This window comes from Microchirus variegatus, assembly GCF_963457635.1.
Source record: "Microchirus variegatus genome assembly, chromosome: 4".
Lineage (NCBI taxonomy): Eukaryota > Metazoa > Chordata > Actinopteri > Pleuronectiformes > Soleidae > Microchirus > Microchirus variegatus.
The window spans coordinates 9,462,944-9,487,435 of NC_139805.1; the positions used below are offsets into that span (position 1 = coordinate 9,462,944).

General features: G+C 42.5%; 1 protein-coding gene across 1 annotated transcript; it reads right to left on the minus strand.

The window, feature by feature from the left end:
* Nucleotides 1-1,725: 1,725 nt before the first annotated feature.
* Nucleotides 1,726-23,595, minus strand: crb1 (crumbs cell polarity complex component 1; the record flags this gene model as incomplete). The annotated part of the gene is made up of 14 exons (XM_083887770.1): nucleotides 1,726-1,947; nucleotides 6,684-6,810; nucleotides 7,417-7,542; nucleotides 8,365-8,409; nucleotides 9,068-10,007; nucleotides 11,159-11,324; nucleotides 11,505-12,052; nucleotides 13,922-14,890; nucleotides 17,139-17,321; nucleotides 18,262-18,401; nucleotides 18,536-18,731; nucleotides 19,696-19,932; nucleotides 22,793-22,847; nucleotides 23,506-23,595. 14 exons carry the CDS (start codon nucleotides 23,593-23,595, stop codon nucleotides 1,726-1,728), a joined length of 4,044 nt encoding a protein of 1,347 aa, XP_083743896.1.
* Nucleotides 23,596-24,492: the final 897 nt, after the last annotated feature.

Genomic DNA, 24,492 nt, shown 5'->3' on the forward strand with positions numbered 1-24,492 from the left:
ACAGCTGTGTGAATCTCACAGAGGTGGAAGGAAACGAGTGGTGTTAGTTTGTCTGCCTGTTAAAGGTCCAATATGGAAAAAACTTGAGCTCATGCATGTCCAAAGCAATCTGATTCCTATAAAGCCGCGTTTCCATCATGGTACAGTTCAGTTGTGCTCGATGGCCACGTCAGAGAGATACATGACCTTTAACGGCGCAACAACGACCAACGCGACACACCGGACAACAATGTTAGGACATCCAGCAGCTGGTTTGTGGCTCAACAAGACGTCCAACTTTTATATGAGAATAGACTGCGGACGTGGAAGAAACACCGGTCGCAAAGAGAGTGACGCTTTTCTGTCGTGGGTCGAGTTATCCTGGAACCCCCAAGGGAAGTGTTCTGACAAATGGAACAGTTGGGACCTGTTATTTGTGTCCAATTCCAATGGAAACGTACTGTACAGAACTTCCACTGGGTGGAAACACTCAAACCTCTTCATTGTTCCCAGGGAAAAAACACATGTAACTTCTAATTTAACGGATGCTGAAAACTCTGATCTTGTCTCTCTTGAAGTCTTTTGAGCCAAAGAACAAACTTTCTTTGGAAGTACAGTAAATCCACAGCGTGACCTTCAGCTGGACACTGGTACTCTTGTACTCAAAGTCAAAAGGTTGTGAATATGATGAGAGATTGTTCAAATGTGCTTGTCTTAGGTTTGGCATTTCCTCTGAAACTCAAGTGCAACAGCTGTAGAGAAGGAGTGTGTCTGTTTGACTGAAACTGATCAAATATACACATCAAGCTTTCGTGTGGGGAAATTTCTGAAGGTCTAATGGCAACGAGAGCTCCACACAGGCACTTTTATCACTGTTCTCCTCAAAACACTGGACCAATAATGCAGGTACAGAGAGGAGAAGACCAGGTTTACATGCAGGAGGAAAATGATTCATCTGATTTTCAGTATGTTTCTGGTATCATTCCTGCTCCAATATTGGTCAAAATCACTGGATTAGACATCGGAAGTAGAAAAATATGACATTTTGTACAAATCAAAACCAACTATGTTTCACATAAAAGCTTCAGATTATGCGAATGTGGGCTGTTTCTATTTCTTCTTTATAGGAGCAGAATCTTTGTTATACAGTTGGAATGTTATCTTTTTGAATTGGCGGCTTATGAATAGGTGGTAAAAGCATCAGCACAAATGTGTTGTTAACACCTTCGTGGTGCAAAATATGTAAAAATGTCAGACGGATACTCAAGGATGTGATACTGGAATTTGCCATCGGTGAAGAAAAAACGTTATTGAAAAAAATATAATAAACTATATAATAATGATACGTCTCCACTGTGCGAAATACAGGGGTTTCTGGGGGGTTAGACCACCCTGATTAACATTCAAGATCCCCTGAAAGTCTTAAATGCTAAATTTGAGGGGGTCTTAACATGTTACAGTGTAATTGGAAAGCATGTTTTTTTCCTAAAGATTTTTGTATTTCCAGTTTTACATATATAATCTACATACATAATACAATTTGCATGCTTTCTTATCCTTTTTAACCAGACAAAATATAAATTATTTTATTTGTAATTTTGTATTTTAATGTTTTAATTCATTGCTGTGGAAAAGGCCCACACAAGCCCACATCTGACAGGGAAGATACTGCAGGGTGGCACCTGGGGTGGTGACACAGTTGGGAAAACCCCTGCGTATTAATGGGTATTTCGCACATTGTTTGTCTCATATCAGTCTCTCCATAGGCGGTGGCTGGGTGATGCTCCACATCTCCACCCGAGATCCATCCTTCTCCTGTCGGCTGGGGCTGTAGGTGCCGTGATTGGCGCGGCGGTTCAGCGCCACCACCAGTCCGACTGCAGTCAGGACCAAAACCAGCAGCAGGACCACACCAGACACCAGACTGATGCACAGCAACAGGTCAGAGGTCAAACTCTCAGAGGTCAGCTGCAGTTGATGGAGGACAGAGAGACAGATGAAGACGGTAAATAAATAAAAAAAATGTCAAACTGAACCTGTGTCACACACACACACGCACACACACACACTCTTACACACACACTTCTCACTACACCAGGCGCTCCACGCGTGCTGCCAACGTGCTGATGGATGTGTTTCTCAGCTCAGCAGGTGGGCCGCTACCACCGGCAGCCTCGAGTTGCCGCGGACTGAAACCTCCCTCCGTCTGCCGCCTCTCCCGCAGTTTGGCTACAGCCAACGCCAGCCCCACCGCCGCCACTATCGCCAAAGCAACCAGACACGGTGCCAGCACGGCAGCCACCCGTGAGCCGCGCGGAGCTCGTTCTATCTGTGGAGCATCACACACACACATACGGGCAATATGCTGCCTGATGATCCTGTCAGCACCAACACAGCAAACACCACCAGAGAAAACATAACACTCACACATAACGGAAATAACTCAAACACACACAATTCCCGAGGCAAGAAAAGCTGTTTTAACGTAAAGTGTCTGAAGGCCTTTTTAATGATATAATACATTTTTTAACGTACGGCCCCCTTGCTCCCTTTGATCCTCACACACACACCAAAAGAACTCACAAACCCGGAACACGAGTACACCTGCATGCAAACACGCATTTCTGACTGGACCAGTCAAAAAAAAAAAAAAACCCCAGTGAATCAAAGCCACCAGTGCAGCAGGTGAGCGATTGTGAACATTCATTAAGCGGAGAAAGCAGCAGGCGGAGCATTGCACGTGCACTTACATCAGTGGTTGTGGTTGGTGTGATGGTCGTGACACTGTGAGTGGCTGACAAAAGGTGAGCAACAGCACAACAGCGGTGAGAATGCTTCCATAACAAGGTACAGTCTTCATAAGTGAAGCCTCTTAGTCAGCCTGTCAGCTCACACACACACACACACACAAATCTCAGAAGTCAGCAAACTTTCTTCTGAGCAATCAGTATGGAAACATAATTCTAATAAAAATTCATCCGTCCATATCCCGTGGCAAAAAATAACTTGTGCACTCACGCTCCAACGCTGCAGACATTACACTCCTACCCCCCCCCCACCCCCCCTCGCTACAGGTTCTTTGTTGACTCCTGGAAAGTGCTTACCTGTCACCGCAGCACACTTGGCTGCCAGAGCGAGTGTGACACAAGCGAGCCGGAGCAGCCTGCAGCCAGGACCCGCCATCAGTCACTGACTGCCACACACACAGACACAGAAATGTCTAACTAACCAGTCTCTAAGGTACATGGCAAGGCCACCAAGAAGCCTCAGCCGAGAGCTGTGACACACGGAGAGAGAGACGGCAGCTCTGCTTCCCTGCTGTCAGCACTATCAGCCTGCTGTGTGTGTGTGTGTGTGTGTGTGTGTGTGTGTGTGTGTGTGTGTGTGTGTGTGTGTGTGTGTGTGAGTGTGCGTGTGTGTGTGTGTGTGTGTGTGTGTGTCTGCAAGATAAGCTGCCCTCATATGTGCCTGTGAAGCAGGCCCAACTTCTGTGAATGCCACCAGTTCTGTGCTGAAACTGCACTTCATCGGCAGATGCAGCATTTTTGCTGGCAAAGCAGATTTCTACCTCTCTCTTTTTTCCTCTCTCTCTCTCTCTCTCTGCTTCTCTCTCCATGTGGACGGCCACATCAGTGCCAACACTGAAAAACTGCCTCTCATCCCCCCCCCCCCCCCCCCCCCCGCTATGTTCCTCACATTCAGGATAGATGTGCCACACGTACACACACACACACACACACGTTTGTGCAGCTATTCATCTTAGGACACTGCAGTGACTTCCATTCATTTGGACAGTCTTACTTTAACTTAACGGTTCTAATCTTAGCCTTAAACTCAACCATTTGTGTCTCATTAGGAGTTAATAACTGCTGGTGTTTACTGTTACTTCACTGCAGCTCAACAGACAGTTCAAAGCTGACAGTCAGTAGTTAGGTCACCTACAGCATGGGCTTATGTGTGCACGACTGGAGCAGCAGGTCTGCAGTTTAACTCCCAGCCAGCAGATGACATTACTGCGTGTCCTTACACAACTTTGACACTTTGTTTCATGTCCAAAGTAAAGACTACAGCCTCAGATTAACGTGCATGGATGAGCAAGAGAGAAGAGAAGAGGAATCCTGACATTGCTTTTGAAACATAAAATGCTGTCAATCTAAAGGAATTATTAAATGAGTATTAGGGCCAAACTGAAGACAATGTATTTCGAGAATGAAGTTGTAATCCTTACAGAATAAAGTTGTAATATTTCGAGAATAAACTCGTAATCTTTGGAGAATAAAGTCGAAATCTTTCTAGAATAAAGTCGAAATACGAGAATAAAGTCGAAATCTTTCGAGAATAAATTTGTAATCTTTCGAGAAAAAAGTCGTAATCTTTTGAGAATAAAGTCGTCACAAATAAATAAATACATACATCAGCACCACATTATCTTTAACATTGGCACAGACTGTGAAAAGCATCACTGGTTACATCTGTGTTCTGTTGCTATTTAATAATACATTAGATCTCATCATCTCATAATATTACAACTTTATTCTTGTAATTCTTGTAAAAATTATAATTTTATTCTGAAAATATAGATAAAGACTTTTATCTTGTAAAATTAGGACTTTTATCTCATAATAATACGACTTTATTCTGGAAAGATTAAATATGTTTGGCTCTAATACTCCGGATTAAAAAAGGAAGTAATATAAGTCTGAAAATATCAATCATGAAAGCTCCACTCTGGAAACTTAAAACTATAGACTGATAACTAAAGCAGAGTGCACGTATGAAGACAGATAATCCTGCAAATCAATCATTTTGGTCCCTATGAAGTAAATGTCTATGTTTATTAGAGCATAACGAGGGCGCCAGACAACACGTCTTTCTTTTTTCCTATAAAACTTTATTTATTGATCATTGTCAGGACGTGAAGAGGATTCTAATGAACAAGTGTCTCAGACACAAATTGAGGAAGATAGCTTTAAAATGGTAAACTCCTCCATTTCTAAACTCCATTTCCTTCTCCCACTCTGTGTCTAAGTCCATGCATGATGTCTATTCTGAGACTCGCTCGCTCTATATCCCGTTAAAGCAGATTAACTGTCCATGTTTGGTCTCACAGAAGCCACATGACATAAGGAGAGGACAGAAAAGGTCAATGAAAGGTCCTTCAGATGAAGACGGTGTCACCAGAGTGGAAAAAGAATGAGGAACAAATGTGTTGTTGTTGTTATATGATGGAAAATGACAAGAAAGAGATGAAAAGAGGACGACAATCAAAGAGAAGAGAAATATTAAAATTTTATTTGACAGAACATGAGGACAGAGGACAAGGACAGAAGTCAAATGTATCAACATGTGGATCAGAGGGACAAACAACAACAGCGCTGAAGGACAGACACACTAAGAAGATGTGAGTGGAACATGAAGACCAGACAAGTGCAGTGACCACAGCAGCAGAGCTGAGTGTTGACAGGTGTGCGATTCAAGCAGAGCAGCGGATAATTCAGACTGAAAATAAAACTGCCTCCTACAGGAAGCTTTAGAGACACAATCTTCTTCTTTGGAACAAAATAACGCACAACAGTCAGCCAGTCAGACACACACAGTCAGACACGCAGTGCTCTGAATGCGCGCGGCAACAACAAAGGGACACGTTGCCGTCTTCTAGCCCCTGTGGATGCATTGATAACTGTTTTTGAAAGTTCACACTTTCATCCAAATGGAGCTCCTGACAGGATATTTTCAATAAGGAACATCATGAATAACATATTCACTGTTGTCACACGATCTTCACTCTCCATTTCATGTTTTATGTTGCGCTCTGTGATCCCTGAGGCTGGGGCACAACACTTACTTCACCAAAACCAAGTGTTATCATTCACTTTTACCCACAGTTATTATATATTGCACATTTCTGTGCCAACACATTAGTTCATTAGTTGTGGATCTCCATAAAAGTAATGGCTTTTAAGGGATTTGTGACTATTTCTCTATGTATTTCTATACATACAGCTACTTATGCAAGTAAATAAAACGTAATAAATTCAATAATTGTGTTGAACAAGGTGCTTCTCACGACCAAAGTGTCATTTTAAGGCACAGAAACAGTGCTGTGGTAACAACATTAACTGCATATCGGACGAGAGAAATGAACATAGGTGACTTAATTTCAGTAATACGTAGAACAATCATTTCAAAATCCTTTTGTTTGCTTTTAAACGTCTGCATGGCCTTGCTTCAGTGCATTCTTCTGAATGTACCGAAAACTCAGAAAGGAGCGGTCATTCGCTGCCTCAGTTGCCTTTTAAAATTAGACACGCCCCTTCACTTCCTGTTTTTAAAGCTCGTCTTAAAGACGCACTTCCTCTCCTATGGCCTTTGATGCAGTGTGAACTGCTGTTTTCTCCATTTTTATGGCCTTGTGAATGTGAGATAATGTGTTTTTTTTGTGTGGGTTTTATGTCATGTTAATGTTACTGTACAGCACTTTGGATCAGTCACACACACACAGACACGCACACACACACACACACACACACACACACACACACACACACACACACACACACACACACACACACACACTCACACACTCAGTCCATCCCGCCCCATTCCACCTCCGGCTCGTCGTCCAGCCTGAGGATGAGGTAAGCGAGCAGCTGGAAGAGGTTCTGCCACAGCAGCAGAGCCACATAAAAGTAAATGTCGCTTACGTCCGTCTGGCAAAAGTCTCCAGCGAAGCTCATTTCACACACGCAGACAAACTTGTCGACGAGGTTGCGGCAGTAGCCTCCGTTCAGACACGGGTTGGACTTGCACTCGTCCACCTCCTGCTCACACCTGGAGAAACACATGAAGAGTGAGGTCAAACACTGGGGTTATGCTAAGGTTTGCAGCAGAGGCCTCATGTAGTTTGGATTATTGTATATGGTGATTTGTTTGTTTGATTTGGACTGTTTATTGCACTTCCTGCTGTCGTTTTCATGGACGTATTTAGGTCTTTTTTCCAGTTGTTTCTATTTTCCTTGTGTCTTGTTAATGTCCTGTTTTATTTTGAAGTTTAGGACTTGTGTCTCTACCCTGATGTGTCTCACCTGTGTCGACGCCTCCACTGTGTGTTTGATGACGCTGCCTTCTCTCGCTTTTAGAAGTACGTTAAATACGACTTCCCAACTTGCAAAATGCCGAAAAATTTAATTATTCCCTTATTCCTTCCATTTCTCAATTTACCCAATAGGGAATCAATAAAATCTCATGTGTCTACAGTATATTTACAAAATGTTGTTTACATGCAAGTTATGTATCTGATTTGTCAAATCTGATTTGAAAGGGATTTGAACTACAAGGCTGATTTCGTCCCTGTGCTCCCCTGTCCCTCTGTTGGCTCATCAGTTATTCTAAGTTCACAGGACGACAGTACAGTTGTGTCTTCTTCTTCTGTCTTACCGGTGTCCAGTGAAGCCTGATGGACAGTCACAGGACAGCTCTCTGTCAGTGCAGTTGCCTCCATTGAAGCAGGTGTAGTTTCTGGTGTCGTCGCCGCACACGGAAACAGGCAGCTTTGGACGTCTGCTGGAGGACAAACGGACAGGTAAGAGGAATATATGCACACGCATGCTATGCTATGTTTTTGTTTTATGTGAGCCTATAGCCTGAGTGTTTTTTTGGAAAGTTTAACGTCTTTATGGAAGCAGAAGAATCAGAGGCGGTGTTGTTTGGTTTCCACATGGAAGAAGGGTGTGTTTTGACCAGGATAGTAATCAGATTAAAGACCTATTACAACTTTTCACCAGCAGGATGTCAGATTACATAGACCTACGGGCCAGAACCAGCCCGCTCAAGTGTCCAATCAGGCCTTCAGGATGAATTTGTGAAAATTTTGCATAATGATTAGGTTCTGCTCATAATGTGAAAAACTATATTTGTCAGTTTCAGACACCTATGGCGACCTATGTTTTCTGCCTTTGTAGATCCACTGTGATCTGTTAACTGAAACTTTTGCATAATCTTGTTGAAATTGCACTTAATTTCATGTAAAACAGAGGGAAAATGTGGAGTTCTTGTTGTTTATAGGTTATTATGCTATTATTTTACTGGTTCCGGCCCACTTGAGATCAAATTGCTAAAATGAGTTTGACACCTCCGCTCTAAGGCTTGGATAAGCCTCAGGACTTGATCTCTCAAGTATTACAGACTGATGTCAGAAATGTCACTCATTTTACATTTTTGTTTAAAATGTCATGGGATATGGTAAAATGGGCTTTTCTTGGCATTTTGTTGTACATTGATGTAAAAAAAAACAAAAACAAAAAAAACCTTGACATTTGAGAGACAAATATCTAACAGGAAACAAATAGCACACACCTGAGAGATCGAGGGGGAAAAACAACTTACACTTTTCTGACAGCAATGTACCATGGAATTTCTTCAATGCGTTCACTGGAGGCAAACAGGAAGAAAGGTGGTGAGACGGGGGTAGAAAGAGACACAAAGAGGGGAGACAAACAAAAAGAAGTCATTTTGATGAAAACTTTACAGCGCAGATGTTCCCAGCTTGCAGCTTGTCTGGTGGCTTCCTTAGTGAGAGACACTTGCAAAAAGCTTTTTTTTTTTTTTTTTGTGCAAGAGCTGCAAAATGGAAGAGGCTGTGTGTGTTTACAGGATAAATGGTTGGAGGCGTTCCCCTGCTGGGTCTGCGAGGCAAATGCTAGATGACAGGGGGGAGAACGCTGAAAACTGTTGCCGAACCAGAGAGCCACGTGTCGTGAGACACCAACACGGCAGAGCGAGGTCTTTTCTTGCTGACACGAGAATAGAAATGCGACTTCTGAGACGCTCGCTGCAGGCGAGGTTGAAGCGCTGAACAGAGGCGTACATGCAGAGACATTTACGGTGAAAGGTTTTGTTTGTGTTGTGGTGCAGTCCCTTGCCTGTGCAATTTTGGAGCATTTATTTGTGGATTTTGTGTTTGCTAACTAACTCAACTCTGAAAACTGCGCGCAGAAGAGCCAAGTTCTTTTCAAAGGATTAAACAGATGCTGTTTCTTCTCCACAAGAGTTGCTGTTTTTATTCTATTCTATTGCCTCTTGAACTTACTTGCAGAAGGGTCCAGTGTAGTTCTCAGGGCAGAGACAGGCGTATCTGTCCCGCCCATGAAGACAGGTGCCTCCATGAGCACAAAGGTGGTTCTCACACCTGTCCACCTCTCTCTCACAGTCCACACCTGCGTAGCCAAACTCACAGGTGCACTTGTAGGACGTGTCACTCATGCTGCAGTTGCCATGGACGCAGGGACCGGACGCGCAGACGTTGGCGACGGCGTCACAGCGTCTGCCGGTCCAGCCGTCAGCACAGCTGCAGTTGTAGGTGTTGAAGTGGTCCTGGCAGTCCCCGCCGTTCATGCAGGGGCTGGGCTCGCACACAGAGGCCCCGCTGCAGCCCAGGAGAGGTGGACGCGGCGACGTCTGGATGAACTGCTCCTCCTGCAGGCGTGGGAGGTTCACATCAGAGGAGCTGAAGTAGGGCAGGGCAATGCCACCCAGTTCTACTGTGCCCAGACATCCAGCCAGAGACCAGCCAGCATCAGGGTCCAGGCCCCCCAGGAAAATGTCCACCCCCTCTCTGAGGAAGTCAACGTTGCCTCCGCGACTCCTGGAAGTGCTGGCTTCCTCTATTTCTTCATCCAGCACCAAAGTCCACTGGGACGTGTGCATCCAGGGCGCCGCCATGAACAGCTGGACACTGTGCCACTCGCCATCACTGACACGCCTGCGGCTGCTGAGGCTGACTGTAGACTCAGCCTGCGCTCCCTCCACCACACGGTCATCCAAACTGGTGCTCTGAAGCTCAATGGAGAGGAAACCATCCTGGACAGAGAGTGTGATGAAGGCCGAGCCCTTCTCTGCGTGCAGGATCGCAGCGTTGCGCTTCCGCGTGCGCAGGTTCAGGGAGATGTTGGTTAGATTGCGGGATATCAGTCCGTTTCCACGGTAGGAGAGGACAGTGCTGTTGTTCAGGAAAGTGGCGTTGGCATAGCCTGAATAATAAGGAGAAAATACCTGTCATGTTTTATTGTTCAGACATTTACACACACATTATTTGTTGCACTTTTAAAGCATTCTTTTCAGGTGACTTTTTGGTTCAATTGTTTACTGGTTTTAGTAGACACTAGGGAGAATTCTCAATTAAATCCACAGAAGACAACATTACCGGACGACTCCACTGTCTGAAACTTAAATCCTTTTGGAGTGTCTTACAGGACTGACAGGTGACACAGTATATCATCACTAATCCCAGCAAAGAAAAACAGATAATCTGCCCGCACGCTCATGTCCTGCTTAATGACGCAGATATGGTAAACACAGTGAGGGCAGAGTGAGGCCGGATGAATGTGTTACATGAAGACAATGACTAAATCCACAAACAGGGTCAAAAGTTAGGCAACCTACCATGAAGAGCTCCTCAAACTCAGGTTTAAGGCCTTTTATGTAACTGCTGTATTTTATGTTAAGGAAAAGACCAGTACACAACTTGTTTTCTTAAAGGAGACATGTTTTACCCTATTTCTGGTTTGTTCACTGATGAACACACATCTGTGACATGCTTTGGTCAAAAGGATGAAGCACCACAGCAGTTCAATCACCCTGCCAACACTCAGTTTTGAGTGCCTGTCTCTTTAAATGCAAATGAGACACAGGAAACTATATCAGCGTCACTGAGGCTCCGGCAGCTAACAGCAGTTAGCATTTGGAAAAGCCATCATTTGCAGACTCTAGCTGACACATTGCCGTCATATATAACATGTATCCACTGGACAGGAAAATCATCTGAGGCTGGAAGTTTGTGTAGAACTCTGTGCTGCACTGTGCAGCCAAGAATAGAACACTTCGCAGACCTCTGCTCTTCTCGATACTATTGCCCTCGCCAGCACTCTTGTTTTTTTTAGGGACAAACCGGAGCTCCAAGAGACAATTCCAGGAATGTCTTGTTGTGACGTAGCAATGAGTGCGAAAGTCAACATCGCGTGTTTTATCTCCTGTACTTAGACTGAGGACGACCACAAAAACATGAGTGAGTCATCTTTTTTCACACTTTGCCTATAGGGCCTCCAGAGTCCCAAATATAAGTATTAATATGATCAATGTTTTCATGATGCTACATTTTTTACTCTTTGGAGACTCCACTTACATTCATATCCTTGGTTCAGCGTTGTGCACTCTGACCCTGTGGGGCACGGGGACAGCTCACACCATCTGACCTCCTCACAGCGCCGCCCTGCTGTGCTGGGTGGGCAGTTACAGGTGAAGTCGTCCCACATGGAGTAGCACATCCCCCCATTGAGACACGGGTTTCTCTGAGGATGAGAGAAAGTATGCAGGGGATAATGAACTTTATAACTCACGCTGTTTTCCGATTTATCCTATTTGGTACAATCAAAGTGAAGCATTTTTTTTTATTTTACGGAACAACAACATTTTTTCTTTACAGAGGGACAGTGATGGCAACACTTTGTGATGTAAAGTGTTTTACTCACACTACAGGCGTTGTCCCCTGAGCAGCCAGCTGTCACATTTCCTATGAGTTTGAGTGGATAAGATCTCACTGATGTGAGCCCAAAGAACTGCAGCCTGCTGTCATTCATCCTCAGGTCCTGGATGCAGCCTTTAAAGTATCCCCCAAACCCTGCAGTTGTCCTTCTGTCCACCAGACCCCCCACATGTACAGTGTCTCCAGCGTGGACAGTGACTGCCCTGACCTCCACGTCGCCCTGTTTCTGAGCTGACACATACAGAGTCATGCGACTCTCCGACACCTCCACGCTCACAAAGTGGACTTCCCCGTCGTCGATCGCGCTCTCGGCCTTCACGCTCTCAAAGTTGTTGACCTGAACCGTGACCTTGCCGTCCTCCAGCCACATGTGCAGGTACTGGCTGCTGCTGTTGGCGAGAACCAGCAGGAGGCCGCCGTTCTTACGAGTGCGGAGGAAGAGGGAGATGGAGAGGTTGTGTGCCACGTCGCCGGTGACTGTGAACGCAGCGTAACTGTGAGAGTCTTCATTGCCGAAGCGTGCAGTAACGTGTTCTGGAAATATGGACAAAAAGATGAGAGAAGAAGAAAGTGCAGTCAGTTTCCAGGACATAGGTGTAATATGCTGGGTTTCTGAGCACAGACCTTATTTAATACCTTTAATTCCTATATTTAATTAAGAGTGCCATGATAGGTTTGTGAGTCAACAGATTTCTTTACAGACATGGAGAAGAGGAAATGTAAGCAGCCACTATAGCCCTCATAAACTGTGACCACTGTCAACACTTTGTGCTGTGCTGTGCTCACCTGGCACGACAGCGGAACACTGAGGACACGCAGGCTGAGAGGTCACCAAGAGTCATGTGACAACTACCTAAAGTTGTACTAAACGTCTCTGAATATGAGTGTGAGTGTGAGAGAGTGTGTGGACGTCTAATCAGACGCTGCAGTCAGTAATCTGCTTTGATAGACTCAAGAGGCTATAAATATCCTCCGTGGGAAAAGGAAACTAGTCAAGGGTGCAGGTGAAGAACAGGTAAAAGGAATAATGCGTTAAATTATGGCAAATTCTGTAAAACACCAAAGAGGCAGAAGGGAAAAAAAAGCATATGTGAAAAAGCACATTTCTTTTCAATTAAATAATTAAATCTATCACTAATTTTCTGTTCTCTACATCTCGCTGTGATGATGTCATCTCCTTGGGAGTTCTGTTTAATTCCAAAATAGAATATCGTTAATCCAGTGTGTGAGATAAGAGGATCTCTGCCTCTGTCCTTTAAATTGGCCTCATCGCATCTCTTTAAATGCGGTGTATAAACTTTGATGGTTTCATTCTGCCCGGCTCTGTCAAGCAACACTACCACATCTGACCAAGGATGCATTTGTGTGTATACAGCAGCAGCACAGGGATGGGTGGGACTCCGGTCTGTTTGTGTTTTCAGAGAGACACGGTTCTGGTTCTGGTTCTGGTTCTGGAGTCTCAGGACCTTGGTGCATTCTGTCGAACCAGCCCAGGTTCACACCAGTTTAAGAGGAACAAAAATGGGAGGACGTTACCAGCACTTTTTCCTCCATTCTTCCTCTACTTCCCGCTTGTTTTAACAACCCAGAATATGACACGCCCACTCAAGGAAGAACCATCTATTATTTTTCAGTTTGAATGCGCCGGCCGGTTCAAAATTAGGTTTGGGAACCGGAACGGGGCCCTGTCGGTGTGTGTGCAGACATTTCATTTTTCTAGCACAATGTGGCTGTTGCCTTTGTCTTTGCCTCTTGACATAAAATGAATCACTTCCTGTGTGTACTGCAGGAAGACTCAAGTGGAGCTGATAGACTTGAACTGTGAACTGTTGTGTTGTTGACATATCCACTATGTGTGTGGGTTTTTTTAACTTATGAGGGTAAATCAACAAGCAAGTTAGACATTTTTAAAGCTCAAAATGTGATGGCATAATGCTGGGGTGAAGAGGCCGGTTCAATGAAAAGTAAAAGAATATGTTTTTAAAACAAAGTGGTCAATTAGTATGGATCGCAAGGTTTGTGACTGGCTTGTTTATGACGTTAGTACAGAAGAAATGCACTGTCGTGACTGACGAATGTGGCTCAGAAAAAGAAAAGTCAAATCCATTTGTAATCGGGACAAAAAACTCAAAGTTAGAGGCAACTAGGGATCACGAGTCCTCCTTACACACATTGCTTATGCTTTTCCTGTGTCGTTCACCTTTATTTAAAGGACCTGAAGTTAACTTTTTTGTCCAGCTGCCACAGTGACTGGTGGCCAAATGTAATGGACATTTGTTTACATTTGAAAGTTATGCACTGTTTTAACACTTAAAGCCTACAATTGCATGTGAGTCTAGTACTGTATGTCATTTTGGCCACTTCTGAAAGCAAAATCTTTAGCGTGTAAACAAACAAACATACCCTTCTCACAGTCGTGGCCCTCGTAAGGCCTTGGACACTGACAGAGGTAGCTCTGCCACAGGTACACACACTCTCCTCCATGTTGGCAAGGCACATCCAGGCAGCGGTCCCTGTGGCTGCAGCCAGGAGAAACATTAACAGCCGAGTTGCTCAGCCATTCTTCAGGGACGACGAGCTGCCAGTCCACAAATACATCCCGCATGCAGCCAATAAACGCTGGAACTGGAGAATGTTCATCGGGGCTATTTGAGTCCTGAAGCACTCCCCCAATAAAAGTGTTCTGAGGAGGCACTACCTCTCTGGCCAGGTGGCTCTGGACTGAGGCCACCTTGTGGCACGACTGGCTCCCACAGCTCCCAGCATCTAACCGTTTCAGGCTGAGCACCCACTTTTCAAGCACAGCCTCTACAGAATGCCACTCTCCATCTGTGACATTGTGTGGGAGCTCCAGCACCTGGCTACTAGAGCTCTCTACATCAGCCCCAGCAGGAGCCTCCCTCCTCAGTGTGAGACGGAGCTGCCCTCCCTGCAGCTCCAGACTCAGCAGCAGGCCTCCATTGTTCCTCTGGAACAACAAAGCTCTGGGCAGAACCGTCATGAAGCTCAGGGTGATGTTCCAAGAGACGTCAGCGTCCGCCAGTGGACTCTGGTGCAGCAGGTACCCTCTGCGTTGGAAAGAAAAAGTGGTGGGGGTCTGGCAGAGAGGTCCGGTGTAGCCGGCTGTGCAGGAGCAGGTGTAGCCATGAGTCCCATCCAGCAGGAAAGGAAAGCAGGAGCCTTGGTTCCCACATTCGTGTCCTTCACAGCCAACAAGCCTCTCGTCACAGTTCACACCTCCGTAGAGAATGCCATCGTGACTCTGTGTGAGGAGGCAGTGGCACCTGTAGCTTCCAACGTGGCTCTTACACCTGCCCCCATTCTGACACGGACTGGGATCACACTGGTTTATCACCTCCTGACAGAGGGAACCTGCCAACACAAGAAAAACAGGACTTTATTTTCATTTAACCTTTATTTAACCTGATAGAACACATTCTATTTTCACAGTGTGGCCTGGCCAGGAGGTCAGCAGCACACGTCATAGTAAATATAAGAGATTAAGGACACAGGTTACAAACAATCATTTTGACAAAATCAATACAATTCACTTGACATTTAAAGTGCAGGAGTTGAGGTCATAGTAATGCATTAAAATCACAGACACAGTTTACTGGTTCCTTGTCTATTAAGATAGAAAGAAAATCAAGTCAGGCTTTTTCAGTTCAGTCTTGACAGGTTTTCCTCCTCATAAACTAGAACACAAATCTTATGGAGATGGATTTTGCTGCTCACCTAAATCCTTATCATAGTAACTGCTCTTGAACTTACATGGTGATTTCCCTGGTGTGATTACATAGTCACAATGATGCAGTTGTGCTGGTCTTTTTTGTTTCACATACTGGATTTCATTAATTTTTTTTTCAATAGTTTGTCAATGCCTGTTCTTTGGGTCTTGGGTCTGTTTTTTATTGTTTAATTTCTTTAGTACCTGCATGAACGACCGTGTCCCTGCTCTGGACAAATGACTATTGAAAGATGTGAATTTATCTTTGTGTTTTGTCCTCTTAAAGTTGTTTCTGCGCTTGTATTTATCTAAAAAATAATAGTGCTATAGATTCAGGTTTAAACAAAAATTAAAAGAGTGGGATTTTTGTCATATGCAGCTGAAGAAACACACTAACACCTGGCCTAGATATATATATCCACATTAAGTAACACCATCATTTACTATCTAGTAGTAAGAAAACAACAACAACATGTTTTTGTGTTACCTGTTCCAAGCAACAAAATCCCCCATATCCATGGTGCAGTTAGCCACATCATGCCGTCACTGTTTCCCCCAGAAAAGGCCCAGAATTGTCTAACTGCATCATATCAGTTTGTATACAGCTCATGCAGGTGCAGGTCTGCTCTTTGTCTACGTCTCAGCAACCACATAAGACTGAATAGCTGCAGTCAGGGGACCAGCAAAGCCAGATCCTAGGGATTAGACTAATGCTATTTGGCTACCTCACTGAGTCACTGCCTGTGCAACTGACAGGGATTCAGTTTTTAGAGCACAACTCTGGGCAGGCAAACAGCTCACAGTCTTACCCACATTGCAAGATCAAGCATTGTCCCGATAGGACTCTTATAACAACTATGGATTACGTCTTGTGTAACAACGAGAGTTGGAATTTTCTGCTCTCACAACCACAATATGTTTCATTTAAAGCAACAATACGTAAAACAACACCGATCAATTAAATATTGTTAACTGCAGTTTGGTCATGGATTTCAACTTTATAATATGGTAATTAAACATTTTAATTGACAAAGTATTAATATGTGTAATACTTTCACATAGTTATAATTACTATGGTTTACCATAACTACCAGGCTATTACTTTGGCTACAACATGGTGTTTAATCTCCTTCTTTTCATTATTATTACCAAGATGGAAATGGGAATATGACTGTATCGCCAGGATATTACTTCTCTGTTACAAAATTATTACCATATTATGACTACATTGTTACTGTAGTTTATGTTTAACCCTTTAACACCCTGTCCCTCTGGACATTTTTTGTTTATTTTAACCATAAAAGGGCCAGAAAATGTCCTGCGAGTAAGTGCTTTTGTCCATTTTTCCAGAATAACTTCCAATATCTGGCAGTTATTTACAATTTAGTGTGTAAAAGAAAAAAAAAAGTTTTATAAAAAAAAGAAATTTGAGCAGTACAAAACGTATTTAATTTTTAATTTTCTTTTAAATTACGTTTTGATCTCAATGTCCAAAAACAGGCCTAAAAAAATGGAAACTATGTACAGGCGTTTTCCCCTGCGGTTTCCTCCCACAGTCCAAAAAAATGCAGATTACGCAAATTGAACACTCTAAATTGACCACAACACCCCAACGCGACCCTCATGTGGAGGATAAAGTGGTACAAAGATGGATGGATGAATATACCACATGTGTAGGGTGCATTTTTAAAAATATGTTTTTATAAATAGTAAAAACACTGTCCACACTGATTACTGACACGTCAGCTGATTCTTATATCTTATTCAGCGTGGACACCTCTACCTCTACACACATACAGTGTAGTATGTTCTGAAAACGACCTGCTGCTATAAATTCATCATTCGAGACTTGATATACATAATAAATTCACTTGTTAGGTCAGAATATATTACCTGCTGTTCCTGGAGGACAGCTGCAGATATAGCCTGCAGCGTGCTGCTGGTCATAGTGTTGGGGCAGCAGAGGCTCACTGCCGTACAGAGCCTGCCGCGACCTCTCGATGCAGCGGCCTCCGTGCAGACAAGGGCCGCTGCTGCACTCGTCAGTGTCTATCTCACACTGACGCCCCTCAAAGCCTGAAAAATGCAGACAGTACAGACAGTGAATGGAGTGAATGTGCAGAGGAGATATTTTGTAAATACAGGACTGTAAATACTGTTTGTGTATGACAGTCATTGGCAAAGTAAGAATTTCATCTCATTGTCTAAACCAGGAGGTTTAGAGGTGTCACACTGGCAATAACATGTGGCCCACCACTTAATATTTTGCTATAATGAGCTGCTCTTCCTTTAAACACAGTGAGGTGATAGAATATAGACAGAATATGATTCTAAATATATTTACTATAATATCCATCCATCCATTTTCTACTGCTTATGAGGGTTGTGGGCAGTACCATGCCAATCTCAGCTGACATAGGGCGATCTTTACATTAATATATTTAAATGAGTAATAATAAAGACATTCCATTGTAACATTATTAAATGTATTGCATTCAGCATTAAGGTACATTAATATATATATATATATGTATATATATATACATATATATATATAAACTTGTTTAGTGTTTTATTTACAGGTGTCTGTATTACTTTACTTAGTTTTAGATTTTTTTAAATTTCTGTTTTGTGATTTATTTATTTATTTTTGCATCATAAATGCACAACAAAAAAACTTGTACTTTGAAATCCAATGAAATATCATCATAATAGAATAGTTAGGATTCTAAGGTCATATTGCCCACTTAGTTAATTTTTTCCCCACTTCTTTTCTCCAGTGTGGACCCCTCTTTACCAGACTAGATGCTCTGGTACCCCTGGTTTAAACCATGAGTTTCTCAATCCTGGTCCTCGGGACCCACTGTCCTGCATGTTTTGGATGTTTCCCTGCTCCAACACACTTGACTTCAGGTGTGTTGGAGCAGGGAAACATCTAAAAACTGTACAGCTGATTATAAACCTCTTGATTCTTGTATTATTGAATGAAATAGCTGATTGAAATTGTCATATTTACCTGGCCAGCATTCACACGTGAAGTTACCCTGATTGTCCTTACAGATGGCGCTGTTGAAGCAGGGTTCAGAATGGCACGGCGGCAGCGGGGTCTCACAGTGTGTGCCTGTGAAGGCTGTGTGAGAGCAGTCACAGTGGTATCTGACACAATCACACAAACACTATAGTCAATAATCATGACTCAGAAATGTCACCATTTAAAGAATATCTTCAAAAATATGTGCGTATATTATGTAAAATACAAGTAGGTTATCTGTTTCCTGTGGGCTACTTACTCATTCACCCCATCTATACACAAAGCCTCATTCTGGCATGGCAGAGCTTGGCAGTCGTCGGTGTTGATTTCGCACCGGTGTCCTTGGAAACCGGGCACACAGGTGCAAGTGAAGCCACCGGGGTAGTCATGGCAACTGCCCCCAACGAGACACGGCTCTGATTGACACTCATCAATCTGGACCTCACAAGTGGCTCCTGAGAACATGAAAGCAAAGGCAGATGTCAGAGGTCGCGTGAGAATGACACGCACACTGAGGAGAGTGGGGCTGTGATCATGTGCCAAATGTTGTTTGTTTTATCTCACAACAAGGACCTACAGATGTTCGTCACTGTAAGGATACAGTAAATAATATAAAAACAACAGTCTGCTACAGTAGCCGTGCAGTGGAACGCTATAAAAAACCTTATGAGTACATATGGGTTTAACTGGTTCAGCTATTCAGTGAACTAGGTTTTAAATGGTAGTTCTAAATAAAAGTGGAATTTAAAAATAACATTTTAGTCGGGTTGTTCAAGGAAAAGGTCAGATATCATCCATTAAAGGACTTTGTGTGTAGCATTTGAGGATTTGTTGGCAAAAATTGTATACATTACAGTCTATGTATGAGTATAATCAGAGCCTTAGAATAAGCCTTTGTATGAACCTACAAAAGAGGAGGAAACAGCAGAGACAGTGGAGAGAGTTGTGAATGAGTGGCTACATCCATAGTTCCTTGACACATGGAGGAAAGTGAGGGTTGAGTGGAGGATTCTTCCCTTTGTTGCACTCTGCTCTCTCACCATTAGATGTCTAATTTGTACACTGGACCTTTTTATTTGGTTTTGTTTCAGCCTTTCTCAGCTGACACTGGAAGAGAGGCTGGGTTTAAAGTTTGAACCCACGCTCTCTTTACTATACGACAATGGCGCAATGGCTTGAGGTTGTTGTTTTTTAAGTACAGTAAGACCCTTTTTATTAAAAATGAGAGGATGTTCAGAAAGAGCACACATTATAGCCTCAAACTGATGTTAAACTTCATATTAACTGCAATAATGTACTTTTTCAGGGAAAACCCTCAGGTAAAAAACACACATCCTCATACTGAGAAATCTGCTTCTTCAGGACATGAAATGTCATCCCACTCATAAGATTCTCTTTTGGGTAAAAATAGCAACTCACCAGTGAACCCGGGAGAGCACAGACAGGAGAACATGCCCACTCTGTCCACACAGGTGCCTCCATTCCTGCACGGCTGCGAGGCACATTCATTCACGTCGATTTGACACTGAGATCCCTGGAACCCCGGCACACAGTAGCACAAGTAGCCGTCCTTGTGGTTCCTGCATATTGCTCTGTTTTGGCATGGACTGGGAGAGCAGGGGTCCACAGACTGAGGCAGTTTGTCAGGAGATGCACCTGAGGAGAAACGATATTTATGTGTTTGTATCACTGAACATGAAGTTAGATGACATGTGCTCTTGTTGATAACAGTTTTAATCTTAAACCAGGTTTATGTAAAGGCCAAGTTTGCTACAGATGGAAGTCTAAACAAGTCTAAACAGAAAAACAGATTAGGGAACACATTAACTATGTGCTTACTAGCATATATAAGTAGCATACTAGCCCTTTATTAGTAATCATTAAAGGTGCATTATGTAATAAATCTAAAGCAACTGGCCATAAAATCCTCCTAATATGTCACAGAGACTCAGGAATAATGTTCATATAACAAACTGAACTCACCAATAACGACAGTACAGACAAAATATTTGCATTAAAAAAAATCTTTTGCAGACTGCAAATCATGTTTATGTTTTGAAATCATGTTTTGGCATGTGGCGCCACCTACCGCCGTCTACCAATCATTGCAGTCAGTAGTCTCAGCTGCCGAGCAACCACGGGTTGCCAGTTATACGTCAGAAAACAAAACCTAAAAGACCTCTGTATTTTGAATTTGAATGTAGTAACTGTTTTTGGCCACATTCTTACATATGGCACCTTTAATCACATATTATTATATTATATTATTATTATATTATATATTAACACCTTATTCTAGTAGTAAACTAGATTTAGTAAATACCTAGTTAATGGTGAATATGCGTTTCCTAATCTAAAGTGTTAACGAAACCTTTGCAATATTACAGAGAGAAGTAGAAATACTTTTTACTTTAATCACTTCACATGCTTTTCATACTAATTACAGGATCAGCACTTCATCTCCTTCAGTACCATTGATGAAAGGTAATTAAACCCTCAATGACTTAATGACTTAGTGTTTAAATTATTATTATATTATTATTATTTTATATGAAAAGACTAATGTGTTCAGAACTGATAATTAGGACATTTCCCTTTTCGGTACCATGCATTTCCTCACCTATTAAAAAGAACTGTATTCATACCCTTATGTCCTCCATTCAAATAAAATGTGTAGGAGACTAAATAACCCACAGGATTCTGTAGGTATGAGTTTAAAATGTTGTTAAAGATGTTGTAAGATGGCATTTTCCTTAACATTTTACCCCTCAACCCTTCCTAAACTCTGATTCCCTCTGTTGCTGAATGTTTATGACAATAATATCACTCATTTCTTTATCAGGTTGTTTCATATCTCTAAATCCAGCACGCTGTGTTAGCATTTACCAGTAAAATGAGAATTGAACGTACCCAAGAGAAATCCAGCGGTTTCACTTTGAGAACCTCAACCTATGATGAAGCACCTCTTTATATAACATGACCAATTTAAAAGTTGCCCCCTGCGGCTGCAACATATGCAGGAAAATCTCAAAGACAAATAAGCACACAGAAGGCATTTCAAATCTGCCTGTATACTCCAGGCAGAATGAATGAGACCAGCTCAGAAACAACAATCCACATAATCCATGGAATGTGCACAAGAGGACGCAGAGACACGGCGCCTCAGACCGGAATCAGCTGCACAAGTGTTGTTTCCATTACACGGAAATCACACTGCACCACAACTGTTGAAGCCGCATAAGCGACATATGGACTGTTGGAGGTGTTTTGCATGAGAGGTGCGAGAAAAGGTCCGTCTTCATTATGCAGCTGCAGGCCGCAAATGTAGCAACGCAGATTTGAATGCACAGTAATCAGCCCTGAAGAGGCCTAATCAGGCTGAGTGCAGACCATAAAGACACACAAGAGGCACAATGGCACTCGTAGTGCCATCTTTGGACACTTGTCCTCTGTCATTTGGTGGAGGACAATGTTTACAGACAGTTGGCAGGATTCTCCTGTGTGGAGCAGCTTAAACATGATGAGACTTTGGACTCAGTGTGACTAAAAGGTTTGACTGAGAGCACCAGGGGTGTGATGGACATCACCCTCTGGATGTATGCCCATACACTAGGGCGCAAAGATTTTTGAATAAATGTGATTCTTTTTTGACTGAATTTGCGATTCACGAAATCAGAGGGAATAGCAATGTTCACATAATTATTCTCATTTTCATTTCAACACATTTGAAGTGATTACTGTGTGATTTTTGGACAGATTTGTGAGAAACAGAGGTGTTTTCTTCAGTGTGTGGATCATGAACAGCTTCTGGTTAAAATGAATGATAGATTATGGTGATGTCATTTACAGCTCTGCTCCTAAAACTCACATCCACTTTCTTCTTTTACAACTTTAGCGAGGGCAACAACTCGCGACTGTTGCACCTGCTTTTAACCATTTTTATTCAACAGGTGACTGTTATGAATTGTATTGTTTGTTGTTGATGTTTTTCTTGTTGTTGTTTATGCGCACCCCCTTATGCTGCCTCTTGGTCGTCATTGTAAATGAGAATTGGTTCTCAACTGATTTACCTGTTTAAATAAAGGTGTAAAGGACAATATTTAATCTAAAATGGTAATTTGGCATTAAGAAATATTGCGCCTCCCGCGATGTGAAAGTTGCAGTAGGCAGTATTGCGATTTCGATTCACAATTAATTGTAATTGTTAAATTTAAAACATCTTTTTATGTAAGAAATAAACGCTTATAACCAGGGGAACAAATAAATAGCCCCTTAACTGTCTTTGTACTGTATGTTTCAGGATATCATAACAGGTGGTTTCTGCTTCTTTTTTTCCTCCCTGAATACAACTTCAGCATTTCCCTTGAGGCATGAGTTCAGAGGCTCATTTGAGACACAAGCACACATCTCCTCCCACAGTGTGTAAGGCCCTTTTTCAAATGCAAATCACTTCTCAGTGTCTTTTGTTTTGGTCCTATCTGAAGACCCCACAAATGGCACATGCACGCTGGGGCACCTGACATCTCCTCTGGACCGATGCACGCTGTAGCTGAAGCTGTCTGCTTTTTTGTCTGGTGGTGATAAGCAAGACATGTTGTTATTGAGTGTTTGGCAGAGACAAAAAAAAAAAGAGAGAAAAGAAAATCCCCATTTAAGCCCCATCCACACTTATCCATGTGAGACAACAACCCCCCCCCCAACAACTCTACCCATTATGTCATGTGTCACTTCCCTGACTGACCATTGTTCAGCCTCTTTTTTATAGGAATCTTTAGCTGTTGAAAATGTCCAGCAATCACTGCAGGCAATGATGTCACCTCACAGTCTTGTAATTGAAATTCCAAGCATGGACTGTTTGAAATACAAGCGCTGAAATTCAACACAATCGTACCCTCATATGGTTTGATATCTTTACTACATGTGTTAGAAAACGCTTCAAAACATCCTGCAAGTTGATTTCCAGCATTAATACAGAAAAGTTAATGATGGACCAACAGGTTAAAGAATCTCCATAATTAAAGTAAACAAAGTGAAAACTGAAGCTCACTTCACAGCCATGAAAGAATGACTTTAACATGTTACTCACCACCTATCAGCAGCAGTGACGAGATGAAAAGTGCGCGTGAAAGTAGGTCAAAATGATGATAATAACAAATTGAATCCATTATCGGAAATCATCCTGGTGTTTGTGTGGAAGTCTCCTCACGCACGGATCTGTCTGCCTCTTACTCTGCTTCTGCTTCTGTTGTCAACTCCAGACGCACTCGACGATGCGCACACTTGTCCTGTAGCTGGAGCTCCGTCATCAAGAGCCTCCATCATCTCCATCTCACACACACACACATACGAGAGTGGGGGGAAAAGAAGCAGCGTGGACGGCGCTCAAAATGGAGCGCGCACAGTCGCGCGTGCACAAGAGGCAGATGTAAAAAAACAACAACCAAAAAATTAATTAACTTTTAATTAAATTAATTAAAAGTAATACATCAAAGAAGACAAAGCCAAAAAACAGACTACAGAAATACACAGTGATCAAATAACAGACAACATTAATACACAGTAAACAAATAACAGACAACATTAATACACAGTAAACAAATAACAGACAACATTAATAAACACTAAACAAATAACAACGGACAACACAAATACACAGTAAACACCCAGTTACAGTTATACTCCTGCTTCCTTCATGTCTGGACATCACTTTAGCTTCTCGTTTAAAGTGTTTCAAATTAAATTAACGCCTTAAACTATAAGTTTTAACACCTTCTCATCCCTCTAATTTATTAAAAAGGTGTCTGTCTGACAAAATGCATTTCATTGCACTGACTGTACACTGTACGTTTAATGTATATGACACTAAACTAAGTAAGTATTTTGAGGTAATTGGTTGTTGTTTTTCCCACCACGTCTGAACATTTAAGACTTTTAGACTGTATAAACTATAATGTCTACAGAAATAGAACTGTGTTTATTTACATTGTAATACATAAATAAAACAAATGTAGTTTTTAATACGTTTAACAACTTAGGTAGCCTATACAGTTTATATGTAAGATGAGAATACGCTTGACGTTTCCATGGCAACGTGACCAGGAAGTCGAAGTCGCTGTTTGAAGAGACCGTAGAGACGGTTCTGTTTAGGCAAAATAAAACTCTCTTCTTTCTTTTTCCATGTGACTTTTACCAAAGTCGCTAACGTTTGACAACGAG